The sequence below is a fragment of the Danio rerio genome, chromosome 15 (assembly GCF_049306965.1).
Source record: "Danio rerio strain Tuebingen ecotype United States chromosome 15, GRCz12tu, whole genome shotgun sequence".
Classification (NCBI taxonomy): domain Eukaryota; kingdom Metazoa; phylum Chordata; class Actinopteri; order Cypriniformes; family Danionidae; genus Danio; species Danio rerio.
The window spans coordinates 10,620,823-10,645,946 of NC_133190.1; the positions used below are offsets into that span (position 1 = coordinate 10,620,823).

Below are 25,124 nucleotides of genomic sequence, written 5' to 3' on the forward strand. Positions count from 1 at the left end.
TGTTTAAACACAGCATTTTAGCATAATCATGGCTGATAATAAGACATGCAAACATTAAAAGAAACCAAACTGGATGTAAAAATTGCTGCTCGTTCTTGCCCAATTAGTAAATGAAAACATATAATCTAAGAAACATTTGGGGCTCTTTTTTTTTTAACAATCTTAGTGCAAAATCTAAAGCTGATGGCGCAAAAGAACTAATGGCATGTTCAAATCCACTTTTGCTATTTTATGGACGGAAAAAAAGTTCATGCTTATTTTAATGACTTATGGGTGTGCTTTGAGCATAACATACATTAAACCAATCAGAGTCTCATATTCCACTGCCTTTAAGAGTCATTTGCTGTGCACCCTGGTGCATTTGCTATTTACATGGCAGACTTTGTTAGCAGAAAAATTTTATATTATGAAATAATATAAATTTTATATTATGAAAACAAATATAAATATGCATATAATAAATACTTCTAGTAAAAATAACATTAAACAAATGTATATTGTCATGAATAAAGTGACAACAGAACCGGATTCCACCAAAGCCCTCTTGAAGAAGACACGGTGATGAAGGCAAAAAAACAAAAACCCTTGCACAATTGACTTTAGACCAGCGTCTAGTTCAGCGTTACCTAAACTCGGTCCTGGGGGCCAATGTCCTGCAGATTTTAGCTCCAGCTTACATCCACACATCTGCATGGATGTTTCTAGAAAGCTCAAGAGCTTGATTAACTAGCCCAGGTGTGTCTGATTTAACTGTGAACTAAACTTTGTTGACTCAAAATAGCAACACACCAACAATGCGCCTTAACACACCATCTTTTCAGACCAGCATGTCCATGTGGGCACAAAGTGGTGCAAATACATTTGCTTATTAAACAATGTGGCCCAAACTGTGACAACAATACCTGCACCAGGCCGAAAATAGCAAAAAAACACTTGTACGGCATTGCTCCGGGTGTATGATTGGGCCTCTTAGAGTGTGGCATAACCTGCAAAACAAATTAAGATGCATGGAAAAACATGTGCAAATAAATTCAGCTTTCCCACTTTTGTGACTGAAATCACCAAAGTGGCCTTAAAGATCAACTATATGCACTACATATTTACTTTTCAAAACATGGAAATTTGCATGTATTCTATCAGTGCTGCAAAATCTACTGGACACTTATAGCTTGTTTGTCAGGGTTCAAATCCATAACAGGGCTCGAAATTAACTTTCTTACTTGGTAGCACCAGTGCTCCCAATCTGAAATATTTAGGAGCACCAGAAAAAATTAAGAAGCACCCACCAAAAATGAATGATATATTTGACAAGTTGTATATTAAGGGATTTATTGTATTTGAAAACAACCTCAATTGGGACTAACAAAACCCAGAAACAACTATCTAACTAATGCTGTGACGACTTAATATTTGTGCAATAATTCCATAATGAATGTTGAATAATTATAAAATATTAATGATGAAGATCATGACAATAATACTAATAATGAATTATATTTCTCATCTTCATGCTGCCTTGAATGTGCTTTAATGTAAGTTATCTGCTATATAAAGTCCTACTATTTATGAAAAATAAATGTATATTTTTGCATCAAACACAAATGAAGCATTGTAGTAAGAAATATTAATTTTGTTCTATTGTTTTTATATGCATGTCAATTTAATAAATAATATTTCTGCTACAAAACAAACAAAATAATATAATAAATCATTCAATTCAACGCTGAAAGCTGCAAAGCAGTCATCAGTAATTAAATAGAAAAATGATATACACCTCAAGAAAGAATGGACAAAAGAACGGAAGAAAAGTCTCACTTATAAAAGTTTTGGTTTCGGTTCGTGTCGTTTTAATGCTCAGCCTCGTTACGTGCTGAATTACTTCTTTCTGTGTTTGCGGAAAAGCATGCGAGTCAGCCGGCCCAATATGAGGGGGGCAGAGCAGGATTCTCCCGATGACCACCGGCGCAATACTGTTCTTTGTTATAACCCGCATCAGTTTAAACTCAATAAAGGCGAGCTTCTTTGGCGATGGTGTTTTAGCGGACATTGGCGCTGTTGCAGCCTGATCTCACGAGGAAACGTATGAAAATGTTACGAATTGCCGTGAGACTGTGTTGGTTGAACACGCAGTGAATGCAACGCATCGAGATCAGTGTACTTTTCACTCTTTAGCCGTTTACATTACCCGCGGTCACAAAAGCTCCCTCCCTGTCATTTGACAGCAGAAAGTTGAGTAATTGACAGCTAATATGAACCAATATAGGGGCAGGGAAGACCGATAATACCACGTTTTTTTGAAAAAAAAAAAACAAAACAGGTCGCACTAAAACCATTATATGCAGTCGCACGAATGCTCTCAATATATATTATGAGGTCGCATAGCTTAAATTTCGGGCGCATATACTACCAAAATGGTCGCAATTTCGAGCCCTGCCATAATGTAATCTTTAAACTACTGTAACCAACTTGCGCTGAGCTGGGATTGAACTGGCGACTCTGCATGGGAGTAGGTTCCTCTAACAAGCAGACTAAAGACCATGGCCTCTAGCGTTTGTTGCTAGAACACCTTTAGAGGTCAGAGAATTGAGGATTACCTGCCTCTGTTACACTCAACACCTAAAACCTCAGTCCCATCCCGGATGAGCCCCCACATGTAACCCACCAATCCTACTGCACCCAACCAGTACTGAGCTGAGATTGCACCGGCGATTCTTTGCATGGGGGTTGGTTCCTCTAACAAGAAGGCTAAAGACCATGGCATCTAGCATTTGTTGCTAGAGCATATGTTGAGGTCAGAGGAGTGAGGTTTACCAGCATAGCATTTGACTAGCTGGCCTATGTTACACTCAGCCCCCTGAATCTTACTCCCATCCCGGACGAGTCCCCATGTGTAACCCACTGGTCCTACTGCACCTAACCCTTGCTGAGCTGGGGTTGAATCGGCAATTCAAGTGCTAGAGCACCTTTAGAGGTCAGAGTCAGGTTTATCTGCATAGCACTTTGTTGGCTGGCCTCTGTTGCACTCACCACCCTAAACCTCATTCTCATTCTGGAAGAGCCCCAACGTGTAACCAACCAGTCCTACTGAACCCAACCCACACTGAGCTGGGATTAAACCGGTGATTCTTTTCATGAGAGTCGGTTACTCTAACAGAGCACCTTTAAAGGAGAAGTTAGGTTTACATGCATAGCGCTTGGCTAGCTGGCATCCATTACATTAACCTAAGTAATCAGCACAATTTTATTTTAGACCCTTGACACAGGTTTCAGGGTAATAAGGTGGAATAATGTTTACTGTGTACTCTTCACTGCCTTTAGAATGGCTACATTTTACTTATCCTTTCAGAACAGATAATTATACTCTACTTGCACTGCTATTTTGAAAATGGTACTTTTACCTGAATATTATTTATTATTACTCTCTCCACCACTGGTTTCCAGGATCGTACATTCAGTTATGTGATCATTTAAATACATCCAGTAATTTGATCATTCCAATGACGAGCTGTGATATTAGCGTAATTAGTGAAAAGTTTCATTCAAATGTTTATTTTGTTTTGTTAGCAGTTGAATTTATTTTATGCAAGTATAATATCACAAACATCACAAAGGACAGACATCTCAAATGTACCTCATTTGACCATTTTACTGGCTTTGCTTTGCATATTGCTTCACAAAATCAGCACACAGAGCATAAATTAATGTTAGTAGAGCCACAAGTTCATTCTTTGTACATCGTTCGTCCACCTGCAAAACACGTAATAAATTAATAAATTAATTCACAAAGCGACCAAGAGTTGAACAGAAATACTTTACAGGAAAATCCACTCAATTAATGACATTTGTCCAAGTAGTTTTTTTTTACCTCCTCGTTTCTGCCTCTCAACAAACTACAGCATAAGTTCTACTACAGCTCACACACAAGTATTATATTCATCTACTAGTACTCTGCCATTACAATACATTACATATTTTCAGAATAGAAAAAAGACATTAGGAAACCAATTTCAGCCCGTTTGGTCCACTTTATCTATGAACCAACACCAGTGCTGCTAAATGTCCCACAGTTTCACATCGTAAAATAATGGCAGTCTTAAAAAGCACATTTTTAAATAATCCACTCAACACATTCAGATCTAACTGACAATCTATACGCAAGGTCTATTTTACAAGTCCAGACCGCTCACGACCTTGTATGTAAAGGTTAGGCTAACTTAATACAAAATGGTTTTGGAATATGAAATGATGTGGAGTTCAAAGGCAAAAAAGCTCCCAAACTGCTAGAAATGGAGTATTCGGAGGTCCCAGCCCGCCTTAAAATACTGAATGAAATGACAAATCCTACAGTCCTTTTGAGCGAACATTTATAATGGCCTATCATGAAATAAATATGGCTTTTTAAAAAACCTTAAAGCTTGAGAAAACACAGATTGAAATATAAGGATTTATGTGCCCCTTCTGTTTTAACCCCTTCAGACCTGAATTATGTTCCAAATTTCAGAAAAATGGTATGTCATGTAATGTCCATTGTAATGGACGCAGGGTCTGAAGGGGTTAATTCCTGTGACCTTTATTATAAACAGCATGCTCCTGTCAGCGCATTTACATAACAACAGTTCTCTAAAAAGTTTCACATACAGAATTCGACATCGTTAAAATTCTCCCAGTTTACTTGGTACTTGTACTAAGCATTTTAGACCAGTAGTTAATAATAAAAAATACAAAAAATAAAAATAAAAAATATGCATGACTGACATACGCTTTCGATGTGGCACGTGAACGCCCCTTAATGTCATAGTTCCCCCAAAATTAAAATTATTTACTAGCCCTCACCTTGTTCCAAGAGTTTCTTTCTTCTGTTGAACACAAAAGAAAATAATTTAAAGATAATTTAAAAATGTTCTACTATGGAATTAATGGCTACCAGTTTCCATCATTTTCAGAAAATCTTCTTCTGTGCTCAACAGATTGGAAAACACTTAAGGGTGAGTGTTTTCATTTTTAGGTGAACTATCCCTTTAAGCTTTTTATTTTTTTTTTCTACAAGAATTTGACTAGAACTAAAAACAGTTTTATTTTTGTTTTGTAAAATAATTGAAATGTATTAATTATAAATTTAAAATGCTGAATCTCCATACAGTCCCTCTGACAAACACATTAGCTTGAAGCGTTAACGAACAGTACTTGTTTATTCGTTTATGAATAGAGCGGTTATTGTTCATTTTGTATATGTAGGTTTGCTGTTACCTGTTCTGTATTAACAGCTAGGGAGGCTATTTGGATTTTAGGGTAAGATCGTCACATTATCCCTATTCAGACTGCATGCAAAGTAAAGGCATTGAATGGTTTAAAGCGAATATCTGTCAAGCTTAAGGGAGGCATATGTTTTTGATTAATATGTTCTGCCATATTACAAAATCCATAATTTAGGTTAGGAGCATTTAAGTAAACTGAGCAAAACTGCACATCTTGCCAGGAAAGCATGGTTGTGTATTCAGTAGTAAATTTACTCTGAAGACCAGAGGGCACTCTTGCACAAAACTGCAAATACCCATGAAGAAGAAACACAGGAAACCCCCATTATAAACAGAATAGTTAACTCCTTTTATGGATTCATCGTGATCTATAAACACACGACTAGAGAATGGATTTATTTTAATCCCTTGACTGAATTATGAGTTTCAAGTAAAAAAAAATGTTATGGATGTTTTTTTTTCAATTGCTTTCAGATATAGCAGCATTTACTACGCAGTCTTGGTTCACCAAAAAGCTACACAAACAGCTGTCATCATCACAGAACAATTATCTTCAAATCTATTTTCCAATTCTGTTTTGAATGTGTTTTTGCGTATCTTGTCAGTGCACAATGGCACTGTGTAGTAAACTCTATTGAAACTGAAAGCACATGCTGGAGAATTAGAACCAGCTTTACTGACAATATGCACATAAAAATCACCTTCAATGATCTCTCAGCTCACGTTTAGGTGGATCTGTAACCAGTCTGATTTGATAAATAGTTCACTCAATATGAAAAAAAAGTATTAGCTTGGAATTATTATATTTTTTTTTTGCATGTTTACAAATCTAAATGCTGTGACTTTAACTTTTCGTTCTGTAAAACTAAACACTAATGTTGAGATCAGATTAGGGTTGGATCGATAGACGAAGTCATCACCAATGGCCGATAGACCTTAATTTTTGTTTTTCATTTTTAAATGTTATCATATTTCTTTTCAGATTTTTGCCAGGTGAAATAGTTCATTAGAATGAATTAAACCTGTATAATCTCATTTTCTTTCTTCTGCTTAATACAAAATGAGAATCGTAGTAACCAAACAGTCGATGATAATCTCTGATGTCCATAGGATTTATTTTCTCCTATCAATTTCAAAATATTGCATCTTCAGTGTTCAGCAGAAGAGTGAGTCTCATACAGGCTAGAACAAGTCAAGGGTAAGAAAATGAATGGCTGAATATTAATTTCTGGGTGAACTGTCCCTTTAAGGTGTTATGGTATTAAATTTTTTATTTTATTTTAAATAAGTATGTATTAAAACCACCTGCTTAAAGTGCTAGACAAGTTTGAGGTGACAGAATTTTCATTTTTGAGTGAACTATCTTTCTAGAGACCATATGAAGTCAAACTTTTCTTGCTGCTTGTTAGCTTTGCATTTACATTGCATGACGCACACATATTATTAATCTGAGTTTGGTTTAAGAGAGAGGGGCTGCGTCCAAAATCACCTACTACTCTAGTAGGTACTACATTGGAATTTGAATTTACTACACGATAGGGCTGGGTGATATGGCAAAAAATGCAATCTCGATAATTATTTTCCATACTGAACGATAACTGTATATATTTTGATATTTAATGCTTTCATATTTAAAAGAGTATCCTAACAATGTCTGAAGCCACAAAAATTAGAGGGTCAATTAAATGGCGTAACGTAATTTCGGTGGGCAAAAAATTAAGTACATCTCTAATATCAACACACTTTTAGAGTCCTATTGTTGGACATTTCTGCTGTGGGATTGGCTCTTAGATCAATATAGAGTATATATAAAAAGTCCAGAGCTTATCATTGTTATTGACATGATTTTTATCTTTATTCACTACAATATCGTATCAGCCCAGCCCTACTACACGACTTTTAGAAAAGTACGTTCTATATAGTATTTTCTCACGGTGCATTATGGTATAGCGAAGCGTCCATCAGATGTGCACTTCAGAATCTTGCTGGAGATAGGTCATCATATACTGTTTTTCGAATACTCTGAGTTTGAGCATACCACTTGGCTGTCATACTGTTTTTAATGTACTATATAGTATTATAGTATGCGATTTCAGGTGCAGCCATGGTCATTTTCCAATTTTAGCAAAGCAATAGAGGGAAAAATTATGAAGAAATGTTATGCTATGTTAGGACACTGGGCCTCATTCACTAATAAATGCATACGTTTTTGTGTTGATGTGCACATTTGAACTTCTCATGAAAAATTTCCATCTAATTCACAAAATATACATACATACTGTGAAAATACTTTAAAAAATGAGTAAGGCCATTGCCTTAAATATTAAGTATTTCTGTTCCAACTTAGAACTATTAAGTTCACTTAATTTTCATAACTATGTACATAGTTTATTTACTTAATTGTGTTAAGGCCTTGTTTATTATTTTTTTAATCAACTAATCACTTGTTATTGTGTATATACATAAGCTTGTTCTTAAAATAGTGAATTTGCAGTGTTTTGAATAAGTGGCTGTGTGCGCGAGATTAGTAATTTAAATAGAACACGCAGTAACCAGCTCCACATAAGCAAAGGGCTCAAACTCAATTCCTGGAGGGTCACGGCTCTGCACAGTTTTGCTTTAACCCTATCAAATACAGCTAATTGAAATAATTGTGTATGAACACCTTAATTAGATAGATCAGCTATGTTTGGTCAGGCTTGAAGCAAAACTGTCGGACAAAACAAGTTGGAGCTAAAATCTGCAGGACACTGGACCTCCTGGACCGAGTTTAAAACCACTGCTCTAGAGAAAGAAAAAAACTTAAACAATAATTAATGTGAGGTTTTGCTAGCAGAGATTAAAGCAAGAAAAAAGTTGCATAAATCATTAAGGAATAGGGCAACCTAAAGCGATTGAACAGCCGTTTGTCACTCTCAGCAAACATCTGCACTCTCTGTAAAGACGAGTTCTGACTTTACATTGTGTTTCCACTGGCACTTTGTGAGTGCAGTGGAATGAGCGCTTTCAATTCATTCACACTAAAGTTGAGCGTAGACTATAGAATGCACAAGATGTGTCACTCATATAGTTTTGAATGGAGAAAAGTATAACAGTCATTATGGCATATGAAGCCTGACCTTCTAGTAAAGAGACCAATCATGGACCGCTATAGACTTCTTCAGGTTCTCCAGGTGAGAGGCTCAGTCCAGACATGAGTTTCTGCAGATTTTGTGTGACTTAAATGTTCAGAAATTAAACCAAAGACTCAGTTGTTGTTTTAACTTGATTAGTGATTCCAAAAATTAAATTTAATCGTAAGCTTGGCAAGCAATCGTGGAGAATTTGATGATTCCCCATTCAAACAGAACGCCCGAGCATACTGCCCGAGAGGTGTTTCAAAGATGGCCGCCGAGTGAAATGACTTGCCTTAAAGCAAGGATGTTAAGCTCAATTCCTGGAGGGCCGCAGCCCTGCACAGTTTAGTTCCAACCCTAATTAAACACACCTGGTCAGGCTTATTTGAAACCTACTAGTAAGTGTATTGAAGCAGGGTTAGAACTAAACTGTGCAGGCCTGTGGCCCTCCAGTAATTGAGTTTGACATCCCTGCCTTAAAGGGACTTTAGCGCAATGCACTATGTTAGTGTTGATGATAATCTTCCAATGAATGAATTGGATTTTTTCTTACTGCTGTGCACGTTTTGCAAAAATCTGTACGTATGCATGTTTAATGATTGTGACCCAATGTCTGAAGTTATTAACTCAACACCTATAAGGATTTTTTACAAGCATTCCTGCATTGCTTAGTTGTTATTGAAAAACGACCATCTCTCCTAATAAATTGCGATTCAAGTTGGTAGGCAGACCATAGTTACTTCAGAAAAGCATTTGCATGATGTGCTGTTCTGCCCTTATAACACTGTTAAAGTGGCATATCTGCCTAACTAGTGCCACCAAATAGATTTGTAACAGTACTGAGTGTCAAACAGGTTTCCTGAATGCTCTTCTTGTACGTCATTGGTTAAATAGTCCCCCCCCAAACTCATGCCATTGGCTGAGCTGTGTTGCCATGCCAGGCTAGCCGGGATGCTCAAACAAACAGAGCAATGTTTCGAAACAGTCACAGTGTTTACAGTTTTCAGGGAGGTTTAAATGGCTTACTTGGTTCTCTTTGACTTTTAAGCTGAAGGAAGTATTTCACATAAAAAAAATTGCACACATTACTATTAACTAGATTATGATTTTCAACATACCACAGAAGAAGTCGCTCACTCTCAGAAAGAGCAAGTAGCTAAAATTTTGTCGCACTGAACTTTGAAGTTTAACATGTCTCTAACATGCATAGCATCACAGTCCAGGAGGCTGAGGGATTTTAGTCCTTTAAAGGAGTTAGTTGGATTCATGGCTTTAGTTGCTGCATCATTCGCTATTTTGTCCCAGTTTCTATCAGCGTGTAACTGTATAAGAGCATTTGGACTGACAGTGAGGAACGCATTTAATGTAGACAGTTGAAAGTCATCAGGACTTGATGCCTTTAGCCGGTTCGCTTGACTGCCGCACATCTGTCCACTCCTGCATGGTGTTCTGGAGGGCCTGCGTCTTCTCTTTGTCCACTTGCACATAGTCCACTTTTTCATCTGAGGTGACTGAAGAGGTGGACGGCTGTAAGAGAGAAAATAAAGGGTATAGATTTCGCAAATACAATTCTGACTTACATTTCAAAACTTTTTTTTTTAATTCTACATTTTAGGATTATGACATAGATTGTTTTAAAATGGCAATATCATTGGTCCATGAACAGTTCCTGCTTGTCTTAAAACTTTCGGAACTAGCAAGAGGTGATTCAGTCATAACTAATGTTAACATAGCTGTCATGGCTGTCAGTATCAACATGTGGAACTTTCTGGATTCTCAGAAGCTTTGGAAATAAAGATCTAAAATAGGAAATACATTACGACTAATGTTATTGTTTACATCCCTCGAAATGGTCTATGAAAATTGGCCCCTAACTCAAAGATAAGTTTCCTCATAAACATATTAAAGGGATAGTTCATCCAAACATGAATATTTACTCGCCCCTTAAGTTTGTTTTGACTCTCACCTAAAGCCTGTTTATACTCGACGTGATCGTTAGTACACTTGGATGCATGCAGCAAATGTGATGTCATCTCAGTGTTGCACGCAGGTTCGTTGTGAGAGCATGTGACATGATTTTAGCTGGTAGAGTGCACAGCATTTTTACACCTTGTTCACTGCCCTGCATCCGAAGATGAACGATTTGGAGCAGAGTCTGGCTGAAATGAGGGAATTTTATGTGCAACATTTTTAAAAATCCATAACAACTGCCTGATGAGAAGTTCTTGAGGTTTCTTTTGAAGTGCTGAGGAAAAACGATGCTTTTTAAGTAAACGTATATATATATTTTTTTTTTGATAAAGTTTTGCAATAAGTACGCAGTTAGCTTGGATATATAAAATGTAGACTATGTGAGCAATTGGTCACTTGTTTTAATTTCTGTCTAGAGAAGTCATGTTTTGATCCTCCATTGGTGTCACACAATCATGTGATTCGATTTCGCAGGTCAGAGTTCACCAAGCTTGAACTTTCCAATGCAGCGAAATGCGAAACTTGCCGCAAAACCTTACGTTTCCAGTCTGATCCATTCACTTGTGTATGAATGGAAGTCTATGGGGAGAAAAGTGCAGCGTTACCGCAGCTTCATTCATATAAATTATGTATGATCTCATTCGCCTCCTTTTAAAAAGTCTTACATTTTCGTCAACTAAACTCAAACGAATTAGCTACTAAACTCACAAAACATAGTTACATTTACTCATGAGATCAGGCTGGGATTTCTGAGTTTACATCTTATGAGTTTATCTAACTCTAATTCTATTTGTCATCTGAATTGCATTTCTATTTTTCATGATTGTAAGTTCATAGGCTGTATAAACTTGCAATACTGAGAAAATATTCCAGTGTCCACATATGAAATTCTGTTGGATGGTTCTGCGAAAAGAGGTGGAATACAGCAAGACGATTAATACAATATTGATACAACAAGCAAGATTTTCTTTAACAGAGATGTCACTTTTTTAATCTCTATTGCTCTCATGTATTTACATGAAGTGAATTAACAGGTCAGAGTTCATCAAGCTTGAAACTTAGGGTATATGTACAGCTAGTGTTTCTCCCCCTACCAATAAACTTGTGGTGAACGGTTAAAATTTTTATTTTTTTATTTTTTTTTTAATCCTTTTACAGCATCGATGTTGTAATGTAGTTAAAATATAATCAGTGAAATAGACATAAGTATTCAATTAGCTGTTTAAGTGTAAAACGAGCAGAAAAGCAGCGCTGTTAGGATCAGCAGGCTAGTGTAGAAACTCCATTGAAAATAATGGGGTCAAATAAATGTTCATATTTGAAAGTGCTTTTTTGTACATTCAGAAACCCACTTTATATTGTATATCAATCAGGCAGTGAAGATAATTGATTTTTAAAGAAAACAGACGTGCTGATTTTGTAATGACATACAGTACACCGGAAGCATTTGACCCAGGTTACTGAAAAATTAAAAGTCCTTCTGCATACACCCAATTGAAATGCATGTTTTCAATATGGCACCATTTTATTCATGAAAGTCTATGGGGTGAAAAACATTAAGTTGTGAATAATTAATTCTTGTTTATTCTGTGACAAAAGTGATAGAAACAAACCACTAAAAGTGCCATGTTTCAGATATATTGAACATTGAGCAATTTTCTACATATCTTTTTTGTCTTGGCGTTGCATTGAAGGATTGATAATGTGTGTTTGATTGAAAGACCTTTTAACTAATAAACATACCTTTCTGTGTGGACCAGGAGAACCAGGCTGAAAGTCCAGAGCCAAATAGTCCACATTACCACAATTCCTCGGTGCAGGACTGCTGGTACCACTCATCGCTGGGGAGGTAGAGACTGGGTTTTGCTACATTTAAAAAAATAAATAAAATAGCTGCTTGAAACATTGTGCAGAATATTATATGCACAGAAATCCAATCTTGAAGTTATCTGGTTAGGCTCAGCGACTAAAGCTGATGTCATTTCCTCACCATTGCCACATAGTTCTCCTCACTGTCTGCAGAATCAGTGCTGGTGATGCTCTGGGTTGAGATGGGTCGACAGTGCTGTGACGAGATGGAGTTCATAGGCCTGTAATAAAAATGAAGCAGTTTAACTCCACATTACAAATGATATCAACAAGTCAACATTTGAAGTGGATAAATACCTTTCCCTAAAGTTTTCCTAAAACTATTTAAAAACACAGATTCTTGTCTTAGAACAATTTAAAAAACTATTTTGATCCACTTCAATTGTTGGCTAGTTTAACTAGTCTCAAATTCACGGTCATAAACAGTGTGAAATGTTGTACTTTGGTTTTGTTTAAAATCACTTTTATTATAGACGAACAGAAAAACAACAATAATATTGTGTCTGAAATGTAAACCACTCAATATTAAAATTATAGTTCACCCCCAAAAAATGGAAATTTACTCCAAGGTTCCAAACCTCTATGTATTTCTTATTTCTGTTGAAAACAAGATTTTTTTTGAAGAAAGCTGTAAACCTGTAACCATGACTTCCATAGGAGAAACAAATGCTATGGAGGTCAATAGTTACAGGATTCCAACACTTTTCAAAATATCTTATCGTATGTTCAACAGAAGAAGAAACTGAAAGGTTTTAAATGTGAAGGTTTTGAGTAAATAGAGTGAATTTTTTGGGGAGAACTATCGTTTTAACTTTTTGACTATTATGTAAAATCAATATCAAATTTGCAAGCTCTTAAGGTTTCTGCAAACTGGTATGATTATCAATCACACTTATCGTCAGCGTTTTTTGGGGAGATTCACACCCAAACAATTTTCACTAGCGATAAGCAGAGTGAATGTACAAAACCCCTCCCTAACGTTAGATGGAGCTTAACGGAAAAACAAAAATAACCTGGTACACAAGGTTGAACTTTTGTTGAATATTTTTTTAACATGGTGGACAAAACAAAAAAAGAGCCTGAGGAATTTTTTTAATTAAGGTTTTACGCGTCAGCGTGCCAGCTTACATTGGTGCCTGTTTAATCACGAGCCTGACTAAAGTCTGATCTCATTTACAATACATAAAAATATATTTTTGACAGGCTTATTCCTGTCTAGCGCCTAAACATTTTGTAAATTGGCAAATCTAGGGCAATTCTAGGGCAAACCATGTGGTCAATTGGTTAAAGCGCGGTAAAGCATTGACACCGGCGACCTGGATTTCAAACGCACCTCGGCAAAGTGTTATTACTTTTGTTGTTTTATCAAAATTAAAAAGACTAATTTAAACTGATGGTACCCTGGCCACCATAGCATGATGATTCTTATGAAACATGAATCTTCAGTATTTGTTGTAAGTCACTTACCAAAATAAGGCGATTCTTTACATTTTTTGAGCTACTCTGTCTAGTCTTGTTGTACTGTTCAAAGGACATCCTGGTCTTTTTAGTGATATGTCATTTGATTGGCTGGCATGCTACGAACCACTTCTTACACTGCATCCAAAATGGCCGACATACAAAAAAAAGCACATTTTTTGGGAAGGAGATAGGTATGTAAAATTGAGCTTTTTAGATGTTTTTTTTTTTTTACTATTAATATTACTTATATTTTTGTTTATTAAATCAGGAACAATACATTTGGCTTACAAACCTGTTAACTTGTTTGTGTTTCAAAATATCATCCTTTTTTAAATGTACACTATAGTGGACACAAGGACCATCTTGATGTAATTAATGACTGCATGTTGTAGGCAGGCAGAGAACTGTTGCCAGAACTGAAGCAGAGAGAATTCTTTATAAAATATTTGACGGAGACTCTGATTTAGAGTCTGACAATCAGACAATAAAAAAATTAGAGACAATTACAGAATGAATTTTTTTTTTTTTTTTTTTTTTGAGTTCGGCTCTCTTCCAGACTAAACTGTTTCAGGAATTTTAATACAAAAGGAAAAAAAATGGCTTTTGTTTTGATTTTGTTACATTATTACTGGATTAATATCCCTTTACAGCCATATCCTGTACTGTTTTTTATTGTCTGAGTGGCGGTCGTTTTGAACTAAAATGGTCCTGTGGTCCACTACAGTGGACATGCGGTAAAATTAAAAATAAAAACAAAATGTAAAAACTCTAAATTGTAGATTTTTTTTTAACCCAAAGGATGTAGGAAATCACAGAAAAAAAATTCTTCGGGTCTCAGGAGGATATACATTTTTAATAAATTGTTAAAATCCAGAGACAGATGTGTATACTATGAATTTATATGAAATTCACTTTAAAGTGTGATATGACTAAAAAGTGGCCATAAACGACTATTTTCTCAATTGAAATGAGTAGCGGCTTGGATCCAGAAACAGTATTCCATATGTCCATGACACGTCACGAATTGACAAGCGGATTGCAGATGCACAGAATGTGATATCGATGCTGAAACGATATATTGTGCGCCCACAATTCATTCATTTAATTTTCCTTCGCCACATTAGGTCGCCACATCGACAGTGACCTTCTCGCTGTGAGGCAACAGTGCTAACCACTGAGCCACCCAACATCACTAGCATTAACTTTAATTTTTTATGTAAATTTTAAAAGTAAAGCTTTATTTTTGTTCGCAATACAGTTAAAAACTGATTTTCTTTTCTTTAAAGAAACACACTTCATGGATAGTGATCTGATGTTTTAGAGGTCACAGTGAAACAATAACTTAGGGTTTTCTCATGACTAGGAGAGGTCTGCAAGGGTCGCTATGTTAAAAACAAATTTTTCTAGAACTATTTTGGAATTTTTTTCAGATCCTTTAGGGCATTTTTATGTTAACTTTTATGTTGTAATAATTAAATTTGTTATTTTTTTATTAATATTTATGGCTAAAACATTAACATTAAAAATGATAAGCTTTTCGGGTGTTTGGAGGAAAGAATTTTGCTTTGGTTTCATAAACATCCACATGCATTTTTACTAACTGGAGGGGACTTTATTCATTCATTCATTCACTTTTTTTTAGCCTAGTGCCTTTAATAATCTGGGGTCGCCACAGCGGAATAAATCGCCAACTTATCCAGCACATGTTTTACGCAGCGGATGTCCGTCCAGCTGCAACCCATCTCTTGGAAACATCCATACACACTCTTTTACACTCATACTCTATACACAATTTAGCCTACCCAATCCGGAGGGGACTTTAATAATACTTTGAATTATTGTATTGATAGATGGCCTCTAAAGCATATGGGTTCATTTAATACAAATTTCAAAACTTTTATGCAAAAATTTGATTTAACTGACATAAGGAGAATCATTTGTCCTAGTCGATGTTCTTAAATGGGGTAACAACAGTGGAACAAGTCCTGCATAGACTCTTTTTGGGAGCATTCTGAAAGAGAATGTTTTGGTAGACTTTCTAGTTACTCCCTTAACAGATCACAAGGTAATTTGTGTTAATATAAAATTTTCCCCTTTTGGGACACAACATCAAATGTTACACCACAACATGAATTTTATTTAAAACATGAAGCAGTCAAATTGGAAATAATAAAATTAATATATTCCATTGGGATTTGAAAAAAAAAAAAAAAAAAAAAAAAACAGCTTTTAAAAAGTATTGGGAACTTCCAAATTATAAAGTGGGCAAATATTTAAGATCTTTTGGCATTTTTTTGTCTAAACATAAGAGAGTCTTGGAGAAGCAAATTGTATCAGAGATCACCTCTCTTTCCATGATTTCACCCTATAGACTTTTATCTGAGGAACTTGTAAAAGTGATTTACAGTGTCAGCTGGATGATTTACAGTTGAATTGAGAATTATTAGCCCCCCTGTTTATTTTGCCCCAGTTTTTTCCAGCACATTTCTAAACATAATAGTTTTAATAACTCATTTCTAATAACTGATTTATTTTATCTTTGCCATGATAAAAGTAACTTATATTTCACTAGATATTTTTTAAAACACTTCTATACACCTTTAAGTGACATTTAAAAGCTTAACTAGGTTAATGAGGTTAACTAGGCAGGCTAGGGTAATTAGGCAAGTTATTATATAATGATGGTTTGATCTGTATATGATCAAAAAATATATATATAGTTTAAAGGGTTTATAAATTTTGACCTTAACATGTTGTTTTTAATTAAAACAGCTTTTATTCTAGCCAAAACAAAGCAAATAAGACTTTCTCCAGAAGAAAACAAACATTACCAATTTCCTTGCTCAAACATAATTTTGGAAATATTTAAAAAAGAAAAAAAAATACAGGGGGCTAATAATTCTGACTTTAACTGTATATAAACAAAGCAGAAGGTGCATTTGTCAGGTCTGGAATTAAGTGGTTGGAACAAGGGGAACAAAATTCCGCATTTTTTTTTCCCTTTTAAGACAGATAGGTAAAAAAATAAATTAATAATAAATTCACCAGCTTAAATTAAATGGCTTGATTATAAATCATCCACTAATAATTTCTTAGTTTTGATATAACTTTTATTCTAATCTTTACAAATCAAATTACTGCAATGATTTTGCTACCTTTTTTCTATATTCTCTTAAAGATATTAATAAAATCAGTGAATGGGACAGAGAATAGTGTGATCAAAGAAGTCTAAGGGTGCTTTCACACCTGTGAATCGATTCAATTGTTCCGAAACGGGGATTACAATTGTTACATTGTTGGTCTTTGTTCTTGGTGCGGTTCGCTTTAACATGGCAAAGTTTCTAAACGGACCAAAAGAGCTAAAACAAGTCACGTGTGAGTAAACTCTCCTCAGAGTTTTATGGTTTATTTTGCAGAGTCTCGCTCAGCTGAGCTGTCAGAGGGATGGTGGTGGTTTGGTGGTGTTTGAGAAGATGCGCACGACGTGTCTGAAGAGCGAAGAGGGATGCAGTAAGGAGGGGTGAGTAGGGTGTGTGACGTATTTGAAGACCGGGAGGGAGAGGCGCGACTCTCAAAACTTCCGGGAGACTTGGGATGTCTGTTGAATGATCTCCCGCCCTACTCATAATTATCTCTTCACATAGCTGTATGCCTATTACATATGCATAAAACACTGTGATATAACCGGGCTCGGATCGTATCGCTTTCTCACTAAAATTGATCTGCTCCAGAGTCCGTTTCAGTCGAGCCGAGACCACCTCATTCAAACGATCTAGGAGCGATTGTTTTGGGGCGGATCCGAGCGATTGGTGGTTTCACATATGCCAAATGAACCGTACTAACTCGGCAAACGAGACTCCGAAACAAAAGTCTAGGTGTGAAAGCACCCTTCAAGTGTTAGTAAAATGTTAAGTACAGCAAGAACTTTCAAAGCACAACATATGCTTGGTTATGAATGACAAAGGTGCTTGACTTAAAATTATGGCGCTTTAAAAAGTATTAAATTTTTTTTTTTTTCTAAATTGTGAGAGAGACTCACATTGGCCTTGTCCAAGACATGGTAATAGGACTCTTGAAAGGAAGTTCATCAATGATGCCATTGTTCCTCAAATCGAGAGGTGTTGGTTTTGCTGCAAAACAAAGTTAAACAATCTTTTATGTTTTAAAAGATACACATTTTAGCATTTTACCAAACGTTATTAAAGTTACAGAAGACAAACACGAGTAGTTTTGCCAGTGCTCACCTGTCCTTGGTTTCAGGTTGCGGTTGATTGGTGGTGGTGTGACGTCGCTGAGACGCCCCGGTCGGAGACACAATGATGCTGTACTACCCTTCCTGGCTGGTAATGTTGCCGAGAAACCTGGGAAATCAAAATGGTGAGGACCTGGGCTCATGGGAATATAGTTATTTTTGGGACTGTCAGCCAGGGCAGCACTGAGAGGGGAGGAGGACGAGCCGGGATTCATGGGTACATAGTTATCATCAGAGCCGGCACTATCAGAGCGGGTCAATGGGGCTTTAGTTCTCTGTAAAAGAAAGAAGAACAATCCAGCTTACACAGTTTCCAGATCAGTGGTGGAAACCACTGTGACACACACCATTTGTTCCTGCGTACTTTGAATAGACTTGTTATTGTCAGTTTGTGACTTTGTGAGTTATGAGGTCATTATCAGGAAATGGTGTCATTTGTGTCTTTATGACTTACTAGAGCTATAATTAACAGGACACTGAACTTAATTACTGGTGATCTGTACTTACACACTATAGATGTGATTCTTTATATTTAAAGTTAATTGTAAAATAAAATATAATAAACAAAATCTTTTTGTGCCAATTATGGTGTCTAAAGAAATGTAAAAAAAGAGAAAGAATCACACATGTATAATTAAATTTATTACACTGCACAAAGCACTTACCGTGAAAAATGTGCTCTGTTACAATTATATTTGTAAAGCTATTAGATCATTTTCTTCTGACCTTTTAACATTCAACTTCAAAAAATACCCACTTGGGTTTATGCTGCTAAAGTTGATTTCTTACAAGTTCAGATGTTATCATACAGCATTTCATAATTTTGCCCAGTATGATGCGATTCTGGATTAAAATCTACACTCACCGGCCACTTTATTAGGTACACCTTACTAGTACCGGGTTGGACTACATTTTGTCTTCAGACCTGCCTTAATCCATAGTGGCACAGATTCAACAAGCTACTGGAAATATTCCTCAGAGATTTTGCTCCATATTGACATGATAGCATTACACAGTTGCTGTAGATTTGTCAGCTGCACATCCATGATGCAAATCTCCTGTTCCACCACATCCCAAAAGTGCTCTATTGGATTGGGTTCTGGTGACTGTGGAAGCGATTTGAGAATAGTGAACTGACATGTTCATCTGGTGTGGTCTTCTGCTGCTGTAGCCCATCCGCCTTAAGGACTTGTTGTGCATTCAGAAATGCTCTTCTGCATACCTCGGTTGTAACGAGTGGTTATGTGAGATACTGTTGCCTTTCAAACCAGTCTGGCCGTTCTCCGCTGGCATCAACAAGGCATTTGCACCCACAGAACTACCGCTCACTGGATATTTTCTCTTTTAACAAGCATTCTCTGTAAACCTTAGAGATGGTTGTGCATGAAAATCCCAGTAGATCAGCAGTGAAATACTCAGACCAGCCAGTCTGGCACCAACAACCATGCCCTTATTCAAAGTCACTTAAATCAGTTTTCCTCCCCAATCTGATGCATGGATTGAACTGCAGCAGATCGTCTTGACCATGTCTACATGACTAAATGCATTGCGTTGCTGCCATGTGATTGGCTGATTAAAAATGTGTGTTAGCAAGCAGTTGGACAGGTGTACCTAATAAAGTGGCCGGTGAGTATGTTGATCCTGGAACATCATGTTTGTTGGAAAATGCAATCCATACCTAATCCCTACCCCTTAACCTAACCATAAGTGTAAATTACTCCTAAGGTCAGATGGGAATATTAGTTATAACAATCATGTAGAAGTGCAAAAACCTAACCATGAGCCTGGACATAACATAAACGGTAAACATATGCCTTAATTCTAATTGGCTGATTGAAATGTCGTTCCAGGATCAACCCCGATGTCTACTTGGTGAAATTAGGTTGGCGTTGTCATTCAAATGGCACCATTTTCTTCAAATTAATTATAATAATGTGTTTACACAACAAAGAGTCTTCACATTTTTGAGGTTTTGTCCCAGTTTACATCTACAGTATCTGTTAAAATAACTGTATTGGCTGTATTATTCATGCAAGATGATTTGTCTGCACAAACAGTCTTGTATTTTGTTTTCCAAGTCCTTGCCTAAATGCTGAATGTAATACAGAGCGTTTTCAAAAGTTAGCATTTATAGACCTTGAAAATGTGTCATGCAATTGTTCTAGAAAGCTGCTTTACCAGGTAAGAACTGAATCCATCGTTTACAGACTCCACCGACTGACCAGAGTTGTTAAAATAGACTGGCCTCTGGTGACTGCTGGTTTCAAACGAGGATCCTGAAACAGAGGAGCAAGAAAATGTAGAAATAAATCCACCAAGTAATAAGCCTGAGGTACAAAGTAATCTAAGAAAAGCCATCAGATATCAGACCACTCTTCTGTTCCTTTATAAATTCTGCTTTATTTGAGAACATGGCCACCAAACGCAGGTGTGGGAATCAGGCAAGGATGGTCAAAAGGTCACTTCCTGTTCCTGTAGACACACTAGTCTGGCCTTGCTGAACACAAACCACTAGGAAATCACTGAATTGTGTCTGCTCATTTTTTTCCCCCCTTGCAGCTTATCAGGCCGGAACAAGCCATTCTGGGTCTGCCTGCATGGCTTGAATTTCATTAGCCTCGTAGCAGAGCAGAGTAAACCTTGACCAGATTGCCTCTCAGTTTCAAATCAGATGTGTACATTTAGAAGAAAAAAAAAATGAGAAGGAAAGAGAGCCGAGGGGTCAGGATTAGCTTTTGTAGAATGGGAAAAGAGTGACAAACGTCTGAGAGAACTCTGCAAAAACATAACACTAATAAAGGAGAATTAGAGATGAAGAGACAAGATGAGAGAGACAAGAGAATATGGGTGGAAATGGGAACAAAAGGAAAGACAAGGATGATAGTAAACTGAAAGATGCACATAAAAAAGAGAATAAATAAGGAGGAGAAAGAATGAGAAGATATGAAAGGTAACATGACACGTGATGGAAAAAATAGAGGTAATGTGAGACAAGTGTGAGAAATGACACAATCTGCAAAAAAAGAACACATGAAACCAACATAGACAAGATTAAACCAAATGTGAGACGAGAGATGACAAGATTAGAAGTGAAACCAAAATAAAAAAGGAGATATGAGAGGAAACTAAGTGAGACCAGGTGAGCTTAAGACCAAATGTGATGTCAGGATTTAAAGAAACCGATTAAAGGAGAGACTAGATTAAAAATGTGGAGAAATAGAGATGAGAAGAGAAATAAAAATGGGAAAAGGGTAAATGAACGAAACTCTGGGTTTTCTGTTTTAAAATGGCAGGTTTGTCAAAAAACAAAAACAACATGAGAGGAAAAAAACATGTATTAAGCAAGACCAAAAACAAGGAGACAAATTTGAGAGAATTAAACTGTTAAAATGAGCAAGACACAGGAGACAAGACAAGATGAAAAGAGGTTAAAGTGAACAAGATGCTCATCCTCGTGCTGCAGATGGTCTGTTTAACTGTTTTCTCAATATTGAAGTGTTCAGTTTCTCCACTTACAAAATCCGTCATACAAATAGCAAATGCGTCATGGCGGAACGCAACTTACTCTTATGCCTAGTTCAAACTGCGTGATTTTAGCCCTGATTTTGGCCCGTCGACAGGTTTTGAGAAATCGCCGTCAAATGCCTGAAATCCGAGGCAAATCAGTGCTCGTGCACGTGAGTGACAATCACATGAACTATCAAAGACGTAATCTTAGAGAATCACAGATGAGCCGGCGATGCCTGTGAGATATTTGGCGTGCTAAATATCTGGAGCTGTCGACGATTTAAATCATGCCGTGTGAATTGAGTTTTGACAGAAAATAACATCGGCGATCGCCTACAGCCAATGAGAGAGCAGCATTCACTTGTGTGCGCGTTTGTGTATACCTGCTGCAGGCCAGCGGAGGCTGGGGGAGAAGTTAAAAGCGTTCTTTTTCGGTTTATTTGGACCCACGAAATGGAGGAAAAACTAGTGGAGGTTTGACAGGACTTAGTAGCAACCGTGTCTGTTTGACGTTTCATACAGAAAGAAATTAGTTTTTTATCAACGTTGAGGAGAAATGGCTAATTCCCTTTAAATCCAGGTGAACAAATATGTACATTTTCTACCCCATTAAAGGCTTCTTTCTCATTATGTAGTTAATAACAAAAGATATACTACATGTTTTTGGCTGTGAGACGTAGTTTGGACGAAAATGTCGGCGATTCTTCCTATAGTAAAGTCATGCAATGTGAAAGTCCCTGTCGCCGATCCATCTTGCAGTGTAAACAAAGCAGCGACGAAACGCTCAAGCAGTGTGAAAACATCTGTAACACGACTACTTTGAAAATCATGCAGTCTGAACTCGGCATTAAAGGGAATGGGAGATGAGACTCTGATTGGTTTAATGAACGTTATGCTCAAAACACACCCATAACTCATTAAAAGAATAGGCACAATCCTGTTAGACCTTGTGCAGAGCATATTTTTCTGTCCTTTAAAACTGCAAAAATCTATACTTTGTGGCTAAATCGTTAAAATAGAGCCAAAAGAGAACAAGACAGGGTTCAAACAAACAGACTAAATGAGAAGAGATAAGAGAAAAGGTGTGAATGATACAAGAAGACCAAAAAAGGGGATAAAGAGAAGGAGAGAAAAATTGACAATATTAAAGGGGTCGTCCACTATGATATCATATTTTAAGCTTCAGTTGATGTGTAATGTTGCTGTGTGGACATAAACAACATCTCTGAATGTAAGATCCTCAAACTTTAATGCTAAGGGAGACATTAGCTTTTACAGAGCTAGCTTAGCAAAGCCTACAGCAAGCGAATTTGGGGACTTCAAAAAAATACATCCGAGCTAATGAGATCACAAAGGTTCCAGGTTATGCCCATTCACTGCACACACATCAGATGCTATACCAAAATTGATAACCTATCGTGGGTATGAAATTGCGAAAGTTTTCCGCGAGAAATAACATAACGGGAGGGTGGCAGAAGATGGGTATGAAATACAAGAGACTCTGGAAAAACAGTGAGTGACTTAGCTGCAAACATATGTATCCGTTTTCCTCCCATCCACGATTGTTACCAGCGACTGCAATGTATCTGTATGCGTCAGCATTCCATGAGTTTTACATTTTTGAAATAATGGAGTATATTATGTATAGACATCCCAAGTCTCCCTGAGGCAAAAAAACAAAACATTCAGAAACATCTCGCAAGAGTCACATTTTCATGGGTTCAGCGCTGTCCTCTTCATTTTCTGTGTCTGACTCAAGCTCAAACTGATACGGTCTCACTGACATTATTTACAGTCTATGGCAAGCAGTTTTCACATTTAAACCTTTGTTTTGAGTATCCATCTAGTATTCAAAGGGGTATTTGCTTGCCAAGGGGTATGGCAAGGGTATTTGGCTTGCCATTACAGTCTGACAGACCGCATGCCAGAGAGGCATGCCGTTTCCTGGTGATGTGAAGCTGATCCGCTAATTACAACACATTAGGATAGCTGAATAATCAAGAGTCCTTTGAGGATGGGCCCTGTAGGATGAACCAGGAAATATGATGGTTGTTTCCATGTTAGCTCAGTAGCTGTGTAAAAAATGGGTAAGATATGTGAACAAATAACGTGATTTTTTACAAATGAATCACGAACACACGTTGTTTTGCACCCCTTAAACACAATCAAACCCTAAAACAACTTCGTGGACCACCCCTTTAAAACCAAATATGGGATAAAAAAAGAGAAAATAGGAGATATAAGGAGACAAAATGAGAAGGCAAGCAATAAAACAAATAAGATCCAAGGAGAGAAAAAGACCACAGGAAAAGAAAGGCTAGAAAAAGAAAAGCTAAAAGAAAAGATGAGCCAAGTCAAAAAGAGAGATTGGGACAAGAGGAGACAAATAAAAGGATGAGGCTCAAACAGACAAAATGAGACAAAAACAAATAAGATGAGCACAATCGAGCAACAGAGGAAGAGGAAAACCAGAAATTAAAAGAAAAAAATTAGAATAAAATAATATTATAAGAGAAAGGAAAAATGGCAGCAAAATATGCAATACACTACCTTACAAATGTATTGCCGCCTATCCCATAATAACCAATATTAACTTTTAGTTAAACATTTGGTATTAAAAGTAACAATGTTACCAAAGACATGCTCAATAATGTTATGTCTAGTGACTGGGCTGGTCAATTCTGGAGTAATCATGGAGGCTGAAATATGAGAAAGAGCACCATCCTACTCAAGAATTTGCCTTCTGTGGTTTGTAATGTAATGGGCAGCACAAATGTATTGATACCAGGCTGTTGATGTTGCCATCCATTCTACAGAGCACGTATGTAACCCCAAACCATGATTTTTCCTTCAAACTTGACTGATTTCTGTGAGAATCTTAGGTCCAAGCGGGTTCTAATACTGTAGGTCTACTGCAGTATTGATGATTGGGATGCAGTTCACTTTTAAAATTAATCAATAAGAAGTCAAGTTTTTATTTGTTGCTTTTACAACTAGGGTCCACGACAAGACTTTTGTCAGGTAGTGTTTATGCAAATGTAAGACAAAGAAAGGAAACAATAAAAATACTACAAAACAAGTGAAGAGAAAAAGACAAAAGTCAATGGATGAGACGAGAAGTGATAAGGCCAGATAAGAATAAAACAGACAAAATGAGAGGAAAAGAAGGATGAAAGGAAGCAAGACAGGACACAAAACTCAGGTTTAAACAAAGATGATACGAGAAGATCGGAGGTTGTGAATGAGACTAAGGCCGCATTTACATTGCACTGTTCAAGTGACTCAATTCCGATTTTTTTTTCTCCCATGTGGCACAGATCGGATATGGCCGATGTACGTGTAAGCAGGAACAAATCACATGGATTCCGATATACTCAAATCAGATTCAGGCCTTGTTCATCTGTGGAAATTTATCCGATATGAATCGGATCTGTGTTCTCATGTCTGCAGTGTAAGCAGGTAGATCGGATTTTCACCTGTCAATGCGAGTCGCATGTCATTAAAACAGTAGCAAATGATGTCAAGTCTGATGCTTTCATTTCAGAACAGACTTCAGCAGAGTTCCAAACCTTAAATCTCATACACGAGGACTTAAACAGCTTTTATATTGTCATATAGCACAGGTATTTAAGTATGTTAACAAGGGCAGAGAGCGCAATGTCCGCCACGTAACCAATATAAACTAATATAAAA

General features: G+C 36.7%; 1 protein-coding gene across 5 annotated transcripts in view; it reads right to left on the reverse strand.

Moving 5' to 3' along the window:
- Positions 1-3,522: 3,522 nt before the first annotated feature.
- Positions 3,523-25,124, reverse strand: part of gab2 (GRB2-associated binding protein 2) — a 160,796-nt gene continuing 139,194 nt past the window's right edge. Inside the window, exons 5-11 of one of the 5 annotated variants that reach the window (XR_012390629.1) lie at positions 20,103-20,200; positions 17,917-18,199; positions 17,712-17,802; positions 12,333-12,432; positions 12,086-12,208; positions 9,490-9,898; positions 3,523-3,747 (exon numbers count right to left, since the gene is read on the reverse strand). Coding sequence is in view for 1 of the 5 variants with exons in the window: in XM_687843.9 (XP_692935.4) it covers positions 9,755-9,898; positions 12,086-12,208; positions 12,333-12,432; positions 17,712-17,802; positions 17,917-18,199; positions 20,103-20,200 (839 nt within the window). In the remaining 4 variants the exon portion in view is untranslated. Of the gene's footprint in view, positions 9,899-12,085; positions 12,209-12,332; positions 12,433-17,711; positions 17,803-17,916; positions 18,200-20,102; positions 24,292-25,124 lie in introns of those variants that run through there. The other 4 variants (XR_012390630.1, XR_012390628.1, XM_687843.9 and 1 more) reach the window with 4 other exon arrangements.